The sequence below is a fragment of the Crocuta crocuta genome, unplaced genomic scaffold (assembly GCF_008692635.1).
Source record: "Crocuta crocuta isolate KB4526 unplaced genomic scaffold, BGI_CrCroc_1.0 scaffold3, whole genome shotgun sequence".
Lineage (NCBI taxonomy): Eukaryota > Metazoa > Chordata > Mammalia > Carnivora > Hyaenidae > Crocuta > Crocuta crocuta.
The window spans coordinates 17,577,966-17,592,306 of record NW_027529934.1 but is presented as its reverse complement, the minus strand read 5'-3'; the positions used below and the strand labels follow the sequence as shown (position 1 = coordinate 17,592,306).

Sequence of the window (14,341 nt, the reverse complement as noted above, 5' to 3'; positions counted from 1 at the left end):
ATATTTTAAATCTCAAATAGGTGGTATGTTCAAGAAGACAAATTGGTTAGAAGGAAAGACTGGCTAAGTGCAAAGGACTGAATTAGCATCAAGCTATGAAATTTCATTGAAATAACACTGAAGCCCGGCTATTTGTGAAGCATGTAAATGTTGCAGTGTCTTTCAGAGAAAATGCCTCCTATGCCTTAGAAACTTTCTGAAGGCTTCCTGATATGGGGTGGAACAGACAAACAGTAGCCTTTGGGACTTGCACGCATCCAGAGAGTAGCATGTTAGGGTTTCATAATGAAGAGCATTGTGGAGTACTTACTGTGAACCATTGTTGAACTTTATGCAAATCATACCGCACTGGATTTTTAAGATTTCTGGGGGGGAGGGGAGGGGGGAGGATCAAAGGATGGGGAAGTAATGGTAAATATGTTTATACACACACACACACATACACATATATATACACTTGTTCTATATTTTAAGCAAGGAATGAAACAAATTTCCTATCAGGAATTCTCTATAGACTATGAAGTTCGGTCAAGTTCTCCGCTCTACTAGATTGGCTTGCTGGTTCCTCTTAAACTTCTAAGGAGTCCTTTCTGAAACAGCTACACAAATGCTAGTCTGACTACAGTTTCACCACCAGGCCCCATCCCCCTACTCTCAACAAAAGAAAAACATTCCCAAACTATAGGAATGTGTTCTGTCTCAGTCCGTTAACTTTGTATCTGCTCCCATCTCAGTTCACAGTTTTAGCCCATTGCGTGACTTTGTGATCTAATGGCAGAACTTCAGTAGATCTGCCAATTCAGTCAGGAACCGATGGCCTCTCCTTAAGAAATCTTAAAACCAGAACTCTCCATTTTGGGCACGTCAGCATAAATGAGTAAAGGGAGAACTACATTTGGAAGAACACTTAGATTACCCCGCTCCCCCCGCCCCAGCTTCTCATAATTCAGAATGGGGCCCACTCATGCTCCGCCCCTGCAAGGAGAAGAGAAGCTGAAAGTTCAAAGCTAGAAAGTCAAGGTAGCTGATAATTGGTTTCCTTCAGATGGACATGGTCTGAAAGAAATCTGTCCACTTGTTCTCTATGGTGCTTATATGGTGGGTGACAGCCGTCTCCCATCTACCTGTCCCTGGCACTGTGCCTTCCCACTGGTCACTGTGAAAAGCAGATCACACTGGACTCAGAGGCCAGAACCCAGGACCATTTTCCTCTTCTCATCTTGAGCCCATCACTTCTTCGTACAGCTAATAATGTAGCATTTACTTCTCTTTGGAAAACTCTGGGGTTTGTCCCCCAAGAAATAGTAAAGCATGTAAAGGAAAATAGTCAGAAAATAAGATTCTGGTGGTAGCTACTAAAGAGATTATAGGAGACTTTCACTTCCCCTCAGCCAATACTGATAGCAAGGTTCAACATGCCCCATCTTCCCGAGTTTTTAAAGGCGGCCATATTTGTAAGCAGCAAACCTATGTAACATTTTTTCACAACTTGCTAATCCAAGATTCATATGAAAACCGACAATCAATTACTAAAATGTTGTTATCCCTGAAAGGGAATGAGGTAGGGTTTTAAACTATAAGAACCTACCAGTCTGTTTTTTCCCTTTGAGAAAACAAACGTTTGAGGTTTGTGTCTTTCATCTGTAGCTATTACTCCATTAATAAAGATGCCTCAGAAAAGTCAGTGAGCCAGGCTAGCTCTCTTCCACCCCTGAGGGCGCTGGGCTGGGTCTGTGCATCTTATTTCGTTAGAAAATAACTGTTTTTATTAGGACCTTAATTATAAATACCTATATATAGGAATAGGATTTTCCCTCACCCCACCCTCTTTTAATCATTATCTCTTAAGTGTAAACCACACCTCCCCTTGCCCCTCTCTCACTGAACAAATGCACTTTAATTCCTAAGGAGAGTGGCTGTTCCGGCCCTGAAGCCAGATTACTTCAGGAGGAGAGTTGAGGAGGGAGAACTCCTACCAGACCCTGTGAGATGAACCAAATTCCTTAATGTAAACACGCAAATCACACCCATTCTTTCACTGTCCCCACCCCCTGCCACAGGGAAAAAGACCCCACCAAAATAGAAAAGTTTAAAATGCCTACCCTGATCGTAGAAGTTTCCCTGGGAGAAAATACCCAATATTAAGTTATTTTTCTCAGCTACTTCTAGGTTGTTTTGTTTTGTGGAATGCTGAGATTTTTTTTTTTTTTCAATTCAAAAGTCAAGTGAAAAACACAGAGGCTATAAGCTGTGATTCTGATTTGTGTCATTTCTGAGTATTAGATTTGTTCTCTCGGTTTGACAGGTGTTCTCAGGCTCTCCTCCTGTGGATTCTGCCCTTCCCCTGATGCCAAGCCAATGGGCCTGGGGCAGCTTGCATGTCTCCTAGAGCCCCAGAAGCCCTGTTGTGTCAAGGGGGGAGGGGGGCCGAGGGCGGGCAGAGACTGGGGTTGGGGGAGGGACATTCAGAAAAAGAGTGAAGATATGGGTTTATATAAACATATTTAAAGCAGTTTAGCAAAAGCTTTCTCGTTGAACAGCTTTAAGAACAATGTGAATGAAATCTTAGCAACTTGGTTAGTAATTTGAAAAGTCTATTAATGTATACTTGAAATTCTGTTTGTATAAAAATACATTTTCCTCTTTATTTTAACACTGTGTAAAAGAACATTATGCATGTGAGTGGTTTGAGAATTAAATGGTTTAATACTCAGATTGGAATATCTGGTTTTTCTGTATATAGAGATCTATTCATTTAAAATTTTTGAATTTTTTTTTTAAGTATTTTGGGAATACTGACATGTCAGGCTCGCCCTGCCCTTTCAGGACACCTGCCGTCTTTCAAGAGGCAGCAGTGACATATTTCCCTCTTTCACTTTCTTGACCGAGACATGCTCACTGGTAAGAGAACAATCTAAAGCACTCACTTTCCCACACGCCCCCAAAGAATCTCTATCTATTTCTCCTTTCCCGGTCTTCATTTCAGGTGGCAGAGTCCATTCATTATCAGGAGGAGTCGTATTTATTTTTACATCTGTCACAAACCAAAACAGGAAGAGGTGCAAAAAGTAAGATCACTTTAGTTAACACAAGGGTTGGCCACTCTGCCCATGAAGATGATGGTGTTCAGAGCAACTTCCCTTATAAGAACCAGGAAGGGCCTGTTGGCCTTGAAGGTCACCCTGCTGGGATTCAGCGAACGGCCAGCGATCCCAATGACAGTACTTGCTGCTGCTTCACTGCCTTCCTCATTTACCTGCAGGCCAGACAGGAAACAAAACCACTCCATTAGCTACTGTGCATCACAGGCAGGCCAAGTGTCCACAGACACATCAGTTCCTCAAAACGTTATTTGTTTTCCAGTGAAAAGTACACTCGGATCAGGTCGCGTTCCCACCAGGACCCTGCTTTTACTCATTCTTTCACCCAGTGAATACTGATGTAATAAGCACTTGTGTTCCTCTAAGCCTTGAGCTGGATGATACAGGCAAGGGTTCCGCTCAGAGAACTCCTGGACCAGGAATGTGGATGCCCACAAGGGTGGCCCATTGCTGGCTGGCACTATCATCCATGGTATTACAAGGTGTCTTGTACTAGATGCTAAAAGAGATTTTGACTCAAGATCAGAACTCTGTAGTTGAGATCGTTTCACTCTTAGAGCATCAAGATCCCAGATATAACTACCCCAAGCAACCATTCAGGATGCTGGGCCTGTGGGAAGACGAGCGTCCTCTAGCTGATGAGAAGAGTGTTTTTTGGAGTAACAGTCTGACACACTGGTATTTTTACTTGCTGATAAGCAGAATTGCCAGAGAGACGCTTTAAGAAAATTCTGCTTGGGGACCCAGAATATCACTAAAACTCTGCCCCTGTCTCTTAGTGAAAGCACGTCAGATCCCTGAGCTTTGTGGGGCTGGTTGAAGATACTCTTTCCCTGTCACTCTTCTTCCCTACTTCCTCCCATCTCCCCATCCTATTTCATGACCATTCTAGAACTAGATTTATGAGCAGACTAGAGTTTTTGCAACACCAGCATCTTCGTATTCAAATCAGAGACTGGTTTCTAATGGCTTCCAAGATCTCCAATCCATTGGGGTCCTGTATATTGGCTTCCCAACGCTTTGAAGGAAAGTAACTTGGTTCCAAGTGCTACAGAGGAACCTGGTACTGTTGTTTAGTGGGCTAAGGAGGATCAAATGAATCCAGACCTCTGCTTCTTCCTAATGGTAACTCCGAGCCCTGAAGGGTATCTGATTCAACCTCTTCTCTTTAGGGTCCTTAGAAGAGAATTTTCAATCATAGTTAAAATACTGAGGATGGCTTTCCTCGCAGTCTTCCTAAGTGTTCTTCCCTTCAGAATCCATATGGGAGAGGGTGTCAGTACTGTCATTTGTACTTCCAAAACCATGAATCCAGTACTCATGTAAAATCCCCAGTGCCGATCTCAATACCTTTAAGATACAGCCCTCAGCTTTTGCTATGGTCCTGCAGCTCACTGACATCTCTTGTCCCATGGATTATATCCCCACAGTGCGGATTTTGGTACCTAGCTCATAGCCCTTCTGTCCACCTTCACTCCTACTATCATTTGACACAATTAAAATCCCTTGATAGGAGACTCATTCAACACCCTAGCTTCCCACTTCTTTCATCTTATCAGCCCCAGTGAGCATTACCTTCACTCTACTTAAGCAAACAGGTCCCATGGCCATGTCTCGAACTTGCTATCTCAGAACTGTTCTACCTCTGAGATTCCAGAAATTACACTATCCTTTTTTTTCTTCTTCAAGCGATTGCATTTCCTCACTCTTAATACAATTATTCTGACTTCCTTCTGTCCTTTGACCTCTCCACTTTGGTTCTAACTACATTCTCCCACTGAGCTTGGACTCTGCAACTATCCTTACTAGTACTATGCTCTGAAAGAAACCTTTCTCTTTGAGTATGCCCTTCTTTCTTTGCAATTTCCTCAATCCTGTGAGCTTTTCTAAGTAATTGACCATCTCATTTTCCTCATAGCCTGGTTCCCCCAAAGGACAGTGATTCCCAAACCTGGTTGTGGATTAAAATCTCTTGAGGATCTTTGTAAATATGCTGATTCTCAGGCCATCCTAGATTCTCCAGGAGTTAAGCTCCCTGACCCATAGTTCAGTATTTGAGAACCAGGATTTCTAAAGGCTTTACATAGTTATTACTCTAGCAAAGAGTTACATGGGCACCTGACTTGGGGAAACACTAGGTTAAGCACTATATTTTTTAAAGTTTTTATTTCAACTCCATTTAGTTAACACACAGTGTTATTATATTAGTTTCAAGTATACAATATAGTGATTCAACAATTCCATACATCACCCAGTGCTCATCATGACAAGTGCCCTCCTTAATCCTCATCACCTATTTCATCCATCCCCCCATTCACCTGCCCTCTGGTAGCTTAAGCCATATGGAACTGTTTTTGTCACTATGGAACTTTCTTAGATGCCAAAATGCCGGTGTGCATTGTTAATTTCCCAAGGAGAAGATATACATTTATTTGATCACCTAACTTTGTGTTTTGCCGTGTAGTCTAGAGCTCTAGCTTTGTGGAACACACTTGAGGATATAATTCACACTCATCAGCTCCTCTTCTTTACCCTCCATTTGCTTTTCATCGATTACAATTAGGCATGTGCCCCACTGTTCCAAATTCCTCAGGGAATGGTAACCTGTCGTCACTCTTCAGTCTTGTTACTAGATACTTTCTGTTTCATTAAAGCTCCTCCCTGGGTTTCCGTGAGCCCAGATTCTCCTGGTTCTCCTCCTCCAGACTCCCCAGTAGCATCTGTCGGCTGCTTTTCCCGTGTCACCCTCCCCTAGATGTGTGTGTTCCTGTTTGAGCTGCTTCAGAAGTAACAGGAGGGAGTGTGGAACAATTGGAGTATGAGGGCTTCAGGCAAGGGCTGTACTGTGGAGACGGGGGCTACAGATGAGGGGTTTGAAGGACCCTGGAAACATGCCTTTTTCTACCATCGTGTTCTGTTGTTCCCGCATCTGCTATAAGACCAGAAGGCCAAGTGGAGTAAGAACACCAAAGTTACAAACCACACAAGCTACTGAATATTTTTTACAATGTACTAAAAAAGCAGCATGGGAATAAAGAAACAGGATAAGAAGAGAGAGCCAAGGGAGGTGTACTTACATCAAGAAAGGCCTTATGGAAGGCATCTGAGACGTAGAGGTCGCTCCGGCCTTCTGCAACAATACCTAGAAGGAAGACCACAGAACCTTCTATGAAAAGGGGGAAGGTCGGTTTCAACACGCTGAAAGAAATTCAGTTTGAATTAAGAGGTCCTTTGTGTTTTTTGGTTTTATTTTGTTTTTTTTTTTTAATTGAAATCCTGACCCCCTCACCTAATGATACTCCCTAAACAAATAAATATATGTTGAGAAAAATAAAGTACTTGTTCAGCCCGGCTCCTGTGAATTCAATCTCATGCCTCAGCTTTTGGAAGGCAGGAGGGGGACTCTCTTCTTAAAGAAAAACTCCACCTAGTAGGAGTGTCTTTCTTTCCACTCTGGCAACGTTTTCAAGAGAGAAGTTGGTCAGATCTAGTTTAAAATTTTTTCCAGGTTTTACTTATTTAAGTAATTTCTGTACCCAATGTGGGCTTGCACTCACAACTCAAGAGTTACATGCTTTTCAGACTGAGCCAGCCAGGTGACCCTGGTTAGACCTCATTTAAAGAGACAGCCTATTAGAGGCAAATCCAATCACCTGATGTTGTTAATTTTTTTTCCAAAAAAATATTTTAAACTGTATTTTTCAAGAATGGTGGATTGGAGGAACCAAAACAACCGACACTCTATTACTGAAGTCTCACAGCTACGGAAGTTTGGCCGTATCTGTTGTCCAAGTGACCTCAAGGAAAACTCATGAGACCTTTGGAATATCAGGTGAAGGGCTCTTAATGCCTATTTTGTGGGCCCAAGATGTCCCCAGCTCTGAATCGCATCTTTGCTTTGAATTCCAATGTCTTTTCATGTCTTTACCACCCGGCCAATCCCCTGTATCAGTTACAGACTCAAAGAATTCCAGTGCCAGCTGGGCCCATGGAGATCCATTCGCAAACTCCCCAGTCTACAGAAGAGGAAGCAGCCCTTGGGAAGGAAGAGGGCTCCCTGAGTTAGCAGTAGAACGGGATGAGCGTCCACGTGTCCTCACCCGTTGCTCTTTTCTGCTCTTTCCCTAATTCTTTCCCCCCAGACCGCCTTGGGGGAGGGGAGCAGAGGGAAGACAAAAGTCCTTCCAAGGCTCACCTGGGAGCCTGGACTTCTCAGGGCTGAACAGGTCCACGAGGCCCATGTCTTGCAGCCGCTCCTTCACGCTGAAACTGTCCTCGATGCGGAAGCAGGGCATGTGGACCACCAGCAGGGTCTCTGTTATTTCATCCAGCCATTCCTGCAGCAGCTCCGGGGTGAGCTCCTGCTCCACCTTGGCCAGCCTCTTCTCGGGCTTGGGCAGGATGAGCACCATGGTGATGTCATCGCCCTTGAAGGGCAGCTCGAGCACCTGGGTGCCTTCTGCCACTTGCCGGTAGCGGAACTTGCCTTCCTGGTACATCATGGGTGCCGAACACGACTCCCCATCAGCCTTGTAGAACAGTTCCTTCCTTGTGTTCTCGGGGCTGAACTTGGACTTCCACCGGCCCTGGGAGGAGACACCAGGCGGGAGAATCACAAAGCGGGAAGACCGAAAACTTCCGTAGGAGAATATTGACATGGGAAATAGTCACATTATTTTCTCCTGTGAATATGTAAGCAGAATTATTAGGAGAAAAGATGAGAGGGATATGCATGAAAAGGTTAACAATGACTATGTCTGAGTGATGGAATTCTGAGTGGTTTTTTCTTCCCTGTAAACTTTTCTGTATTTACCAGATTTTCCGCAGTGGCTGCTCCTTTGCTTTTATAGCTAGAATAATAAAAAAACTAAAGCCGAGGGGCGCCTGGGTGGCTTAGTCGGTTAAGCGTCCGACTTTCGCTTAGGTCATGATCTCGCAGTTCGTGGGTTCGAGCCCCACGTCGGGCTCTGTGCTGACAGCCAGCTCAGAGCCTGGAGCCTGTTTCAGAGTCTGTATCTCCCTCTCTCTGACCCTCCCCTGCTCACGCTGTCTCTCTCTCTCTCTCTCCTAGAAATAAATAAAAATATTAAAAAAAAAAATACTAAAGCCGAGAACAACTTTCTGGCCTCCCTACAAGCATTTTTTGAGTTTAAATTTAATTGTCTTTTGCTTTCTGCCTTCCACCAGCTTCTTTCTCAAAGGCCATCCTCCAAAATGCTGGACTCCACCCCTGATAAATAAAGGCCAGACACAGATAATAACCTGGGGTGTGGCGGGAGCAGTGTTCAGGGGCCCTGCCGGGCAGAGGGTGAGTCCTGGGTAACTTCCTGCTCAAAGAGGGAGGGTCCCTGGGATGCACGACATCCCTCTGAAATTTCTGAGCTGTAATTATTGTTCCTTGTCATATTCTGGCTTGTTGATTTAGGGACAAGTCACCTCACTCTTTGAGTGGTGGGTCCTCATTTGTAAAGTTAGGAGCTGGAGATTGCTAATACCTGTAGGATGCTTACTGCGTGCCAGTATTTTACATGCATTCACTTATTCAGTACCCTCAATAACCCTGTGAGGTAGGTGTATCATTATTACCATTTTATAGATGCAGTTGTCGAGGCATTGAAAGGTCTCAGGTAACTCAACTGAGTTCACACAGCAGAAATGGAAGAACCAGGATTTAAAGTAAGTAATCTGCCTGAGAGGCCCAAGGTCTCATTTATGATCTTATGAGAATAAAGAGGGCTAATAAGCAGCAAAGTGTTCCGTAAACTGTAGAGGGCAGTACACATTGTATAAATACAACCTACTCCCGTCTTGGGGAGAAGGAGACCCCAAAAGACAAAGTGGTCGGCAACAGCAGTGACTGAACTCCTAGGCCCTGTGTGGGGGTAAGAATCCACATGGATGGCAAACGGGCCGCAAATCCACCTGTCTGAAACTTGTGGCCCTCCTGAGTATCAGTGATCTGTTTATTCCCGCATTCCCCGTCCTAAATGTATCCAGCTGGGACAGTCTTTAGAACTCTTGGTTCTCTGAGAAAGACAAAGCCATCTGCATGATCGAATCACAGGGCCTCTGCAAAATTTGAGGGGAGCCTAGAGGTTCAGAAGCTGCAGGCAAGGGGAACTTTGAGTCCCTCTGGAAGGTGCTCCAGATGGTGGAGAAAACCTCATCACTGAGGACTGTCAATAGAGTCTGTCATGTGTTCCAGATTTCAAAATGGAGTTAGATGGATAGCAAGAAATGGTCGCATAGATATGAGAATTCTTCACCACACATGCTTTGCAGCTGGATGGGCTAAGTTTGTGAGTGTGTACACGCTTTTTTGGGCCCGGAGACACTAGCAGGCCCTCCTGGATTCAGGCCAGTAGCCGTGGCCCTCCACATGGTTCTAGGCTGTCAGTAAATTTTTATTTCTTCCCAGGCCATGCATGGACCATTTCTCAGAGAAGATCTACCTAATGCTCCGTGGTGTGAAAGAAGGTGAGCTAGAGGGCAAGAGGAAGTCCTTTGGGTCTGTCTCTTCAGGGCCATTTTGAGTACCTTGAAGTAAATGGTGTTGACCAGCACCAGTACAGTGAGCTCGTTGATGGCTTCTGGGGGAACGACATCAGTGATACGGCCATCGGTTTTATTGGATACCCATTTGTTGATGGTCATTCTGGACTGCTCTGGATTTTCCTGAGGAGAACAGGAAACAAACCTTCTCAACTATGTTTCAGCGGGCTTCTCCACTTCCCCACGCAGCAGTTTATTTTATTCAGCAGCCCTCTGCCCTTTCCCACAATTTGGCTAAGCAATCACTCTAACTCAGGTTGGGGAGACCTCACATATCTAGTATAATGCCAGGAATCCTCCATATGGTTAGTAAATATTAACAGAAGAAAGAGAAAGAAAAAGAAACAGGAATAAAGGACCAGAAAAGAAGAAAATCGTGTGGGGAAAAAGAAAACAAATTGTTATTTTCTCTGGCATGCTCTATGGGGAGCTAACGAGTTGTGCAGGGATGAGGGGCAAGGAGGATGCCCATTTGGTCCTCCCTAAAAATTGAGAAATGCTGATTGAAAGGAACTTTCAAGAAGTTCCTTTCAATCAGGAAACAAAGGAACTTTCTGAGAAGTCCTTTGTTGCAGGACTTCTCAGAAAACCTAATAGGCTCAGGTACTTCATGAATCTCCAAGAGGAGAATATAACACGCACCATACATCAATTTTATTTGACCACAGTAACTTATAAAAATTAAATAAGTTGCCTTGTAGGACTGGCATCTCCAAAATACTTTTTGGTCCTGGTGGATAAAATGAAGAATTTATTATTTATACAACTTTTTCAGTGTAGCCACTGCAATTTAAGCCATAGATACCATTGATTTCTTGGGTTTCAAGCAAAAAGATATATTCCAGAGATTTTGACTTATGGCCCTTCACCACCCCAGCCTGCCTTCAACTAGCATAGTTGGATCCATAGGATCCTGGATCCTGCTTCCCTACCCTCTGAACCGGAGGGGAGAGAAAGAACTCTGAGGTCAGGGATGCCATCTGCAACTCACCTTGAAGTCCAAGGGCTGGAGCTTGGCCCCATATACCACCTCACTGATGTCCTGATAGGTCTCATTGAAGGTAAGAGATTTGTCTCCGAAAAGGCGGTTGGCCGATACTAGCTCAGAGGATTTGTTGACTTTTCGATAGAGTCGGCAGTTCAGTTTGGCAAAGAAAAAGTGCACCTGATCAGATGTTTTCTCAGAGATGGTATCAAACTTGAAAACCTGTAGAAGCCCAAAGAAAATGATGGAGAAGCCTGGCTAACATGGCGGTGAACACAATACGGGTTAGCCCCTGATCTACAGCCACCTCACTTGTGAGCTCCTTCAAGCTCAGCACCTGGCACACCGTAAATACTTAGCTCATGTTTTCCAAGTGAGTGTGCGGATAAAAGGAGAATGAAGGGGAGGGCGGGGGGTGGGCAAAGACACAAAGAGAGTCTCTACCAGGCTTTAGACCAATATGTGTTTTCTTGGGTGTCCAGTAATGAGGTAGAAAGGCTTCGGATTGTACCTCCATCAGCTGCCTGAGGGTATTGTCACAGGCACCGAGCTTGGTCATCGCAAAAGCCGTGGAGATACTCAGGGGTGACAGGAAGATGTTGTCATTGTCATTCTTGGAGTCTGCCAGGTGCTGATAGAAGGCAGTGGCGAAGCGAGAATTGGCCTTGGACAGTTCCCAAACCCGCCGGTTGGTGGCCTCGGGGATCTTCTGCTCTGAGCCCTCATCCTCCGCTGTCTTCTTCTCTGGGGACCGGTAGATGCACATGGGATTCACAGGAATGTCCCGAGGCTTGGCCACGCAGATGTCCTCCATGGGGCTCCAGTGACAGGTCACGCAGCCCCAGAGGCCAATGAGCAGCAAGGAGAGAAGACATACCCTCCTGTAGGGAGACAGAATGCTGAGTTAACGCAGGCTGGGAGAACCCCTGCCCTCACTGCCCGTCACAGACCTGCCCCAGTACAGCACGGGATTCCAGCCCACCTGGCCGGGAGGAGGGCTTTGCACAGTACAAGGGCGCAGGACAAGTTCCATCCTGGACTCCTTACGAGTGGATGGTTCCACTTGCCTGCCCATAGCCGTGTTGATATTAAAATCAACTATTGAAGTGACTGATGGCTATAAAGCGTTGTGTGCTCAAGGCTGGAAGAAATAAAGGACGCAAAGCTTCCAGTTGGCGAGATGGGACATGCACACGTGACAAACAGGCAGAGAACTTGAGTGTCCGGTGAAGACTTAGGGCAGCACGAGGAGCCATGGGCAGAAGCTGTTTAGGAACGGCCTCAGAAATGGCTTGAATTTCACCTGGATGTTAAAAGATTGGAAGGATTTTGATTGATGCAGCAGAGAGATATCAGTAATACAACGGGTGGGGGTGGGAAGGAATGAACAGGGCGAAGCACCATCCATGTGCCGAAGCCTCCCCAAGCCTCTAGCTTCAGCCCTAACCCTCCCACTGAGCTCCAGACTGATTGTTTGCTGGACAATTCCACCTGGATGGCCTGAAGAAGCCTTAGTGAAAAATGACCAAACTGCACCTGTAACTCTCATCTGCTTGTCCTACATCCTCTAACTCAGCAAATGGGACCCTCGTGCATGCTGGCATCCAACCCAGAAAGCTGGGAGTCTCTCTGGAGTTCTCCCCTTCATCCTCCATTAGTCACACCCTGGATTCCAATAATTCTGTTCCCTGGTTCTCTCACTGCCTTAGTTCGGGCCCTCATCATTTCTCTGCCTGGAAATTTTCATAGTTTCCAACAGGGGCTCACTAAAAGCAAATGAAATTAATCTCACTTTTTAAAAAATGAGGTCACGAGCCTGGCAAATTAGGAAAATTGGAACACTCAATTAAGCAAGCCAAGAGATAAACTCTTGTAATATTTTTGAAGAATGAGGGAGTGCCAGGGGCTTCCTCTGATTGACTTGGGAGTCCGTGTGGGTACTGAGTCTTCCCCCGGCGGAAACAGACACGCACACAGTGCTGAGAGGACTCCTGAGGTGGTCTGCTGGCAAGTGCTGGGCTGGCTGGAAGCTGGGGACAGCTGAGGGGGACTTGGTTTCTCGCGTGGGATGAGGCCAACTCTGCAGCCCTTTAAGAATTGAGGCTCAGTGGGGCGCCTGGGTGGCTTAGTCGGTTAAGCGTCCGACTTTCGCTTAGGTCATGATCTCGCGGTTCGTGGGTTCGAGCCCCGCGTCGGGCTCTGTGCTGACTGCCAGCTCAGAGCCTGGAGCCTGTTTCAGTCTGTGATTCCCTCTCTCTCTGACCCTCCCCTGCTCACGCTGTCTCTCTCTCTCTCCTAGAAATAAATAAAAAACATTAAAAAAAAAAAAAAAGAATTGAGGCTCAGAGTGGGAGAGAAGATGGGAGGCACCCAGGGTGATTCACCCAGGGTGAAGAAGCAGAGAGAGACCCTTGCCGGGCATCTCTTCATCTTGCTTGCCTTCTGTTTCCTGTTTTGTCCCTCAGCTACATATGGAAATACAAGTGGAGGTTGAGGGGGATCTGGGAGCTTTGTTCATGGGGGAAGAATCACCAAGATGGTGTGTCACGGACTCACTTCCAGCCTCCTAAGACAACCCGGGTCAAGAAAGGAATGCGTGTGGTATTGAGGGAGGAGGGGACCTTGCCATGAGGCAAGGGGACAGAGCTGCTATCCTTCAGTCAAAGGTCACTGAGATCTTGGAGCGGGGAGGGGGCAACCACGCGGGAGGAGAAGCAAAAAGGGAGTTAGGAGGTCCTCGAAGGTTAAATTCACCCTCTTTTCAGCCATCTGGCAGGCCTGGGAATTCCCCTTGGAGCGTCTCCTGGGCTGCTGTGAAGGCTGGTGCTGCCACAGGGAAGACATGCCCTGTTTCTTGAGCTGAGAGCCCAAGGTGTGGCTTACCCCAAAAGGGGGGTGGGAGGGAGGGAGTTTGGCATGACGTCTTCCAAACACATCTTTTATTGTAACTAGCAGGGAGAGGGCTGGATTTTCTCAAAGGTGTCGAGGCCATCCGTGAAAAGTCAGAAAACCCAGTGAGTGCATGCAAAAGAGAAAACTCGCCTCTTACCTTTTTCCAGCAGCTACAGTTCCTATCTCCTTGGAAAACATGGTCGCTAATCTTCCACAAGGCCAGGTGAGTGGAGTTAGTGTGTTCTGAGGCAATCCCTCTGAAAACTGGTTCTTTCCTCTAAATCTGACTGAGGTTCCAGAAGCTAGGGTGGGGGAAGGAACTGGTGACGAGGGGAAAGCTGAGGTCAAAGGCTGATGACCAGCTTCCAGGGTTAAGCAAAGTGTAGAGCCCCGTGTTGTTTAATTAGTAGAGAAGTTTTAAAGTTCAGTCAGGTCGAGGGGAGGCAAGGCACACCTTTCTTTCCCATACTTGTTCACTCTCTTCTTTATCTTTGCAGAAAAGGAAAAGGAAGAATGTTCAAAAATTCAAACTTGGTCAGAAAATGCCTGAGTGAGGAGAACTTTGTTTTCAGGATTTTTTCCCCCCTGGTTATCCAAACGAGGAGATAGAAAATAGGCGAAGATAACTAGTCAAGCCGAAAGTCCAGAAACTTCTAGCTTTCTCCCTGCTCAGTGTAATATGTTCTCTTTCACTGCTGTCTTTCAGGACAGAGAAAGAGTCCATAATATCTAGTTAGAGGGGAGCGTGTTCTGAAACAAGGTACTGCCCTCAGGCTTCTAAGAGCCAACATGTCCGTGACGCAGACCCCGA

The 14,341-nt window shown here is 45.8% G+C and overlaps 1 protein-coding gene across 1 annotated transcript; it reads right to left on the bottom strand.

Moving 5' to 3' along the window:
- Positions 1 to 2,999: 2,999 nt before the first annotated feature.
- SERPINC1 (serpin family C member 1) lies at positions 3,000 to 13,742 on the bottom strand. The gene is made up of 7 exons (XM_077763336.1): positions 13,688 to 13,742; positions 11,150 to 11,519; positions 10,645 to 10,860; positions 9,639 to 9,776; positions 7,297 to 7,687; positions 6,179 to 6,243; positions 3,000 to 3,256 (listed from the first exon to the last, which is right to left on the bottom strand). Exons 1-7 carry the CDS (start codon positions 13,726 to 13,728, stop codon positions 3,080 to 3,082), a joined length of 1,398 nt encoding a protein of 465 aa, XP_077619462.1. The 5' UTR covers positions 13,729 to 13,742; the 3' UTR covers positions 3,000 to 3,079.
- Positions 13,743 to 14,341: the final 599 nt, after the last annotated feature.

Excerpts from the sequence above, each read along its gene's own strand:
- SERPINC1 (XM_077763336.1), bottom strand. The coding sequence starts at position 13,728 with ATGTTTTCCAAGGAGATAGGAACTGTAGCTGCTGGAAAAAG. Across the intron at positions 11,520-13,687 it reads ACTGTAGCTGCTGGAAAAAG|GAGGGTATGTCTTCTCTCCT; the intron begins GTAAGAGGCGAG and ends GTCTCCCTACAG. Across the intron at positions 3,257-6,178 it reads TCCATAAGGCCTTTCTTGAT|GTAAATGAGGAAGGCAGTGA; the intron begins GTAAGTACACCT and ends TCTGGCCTGCAG.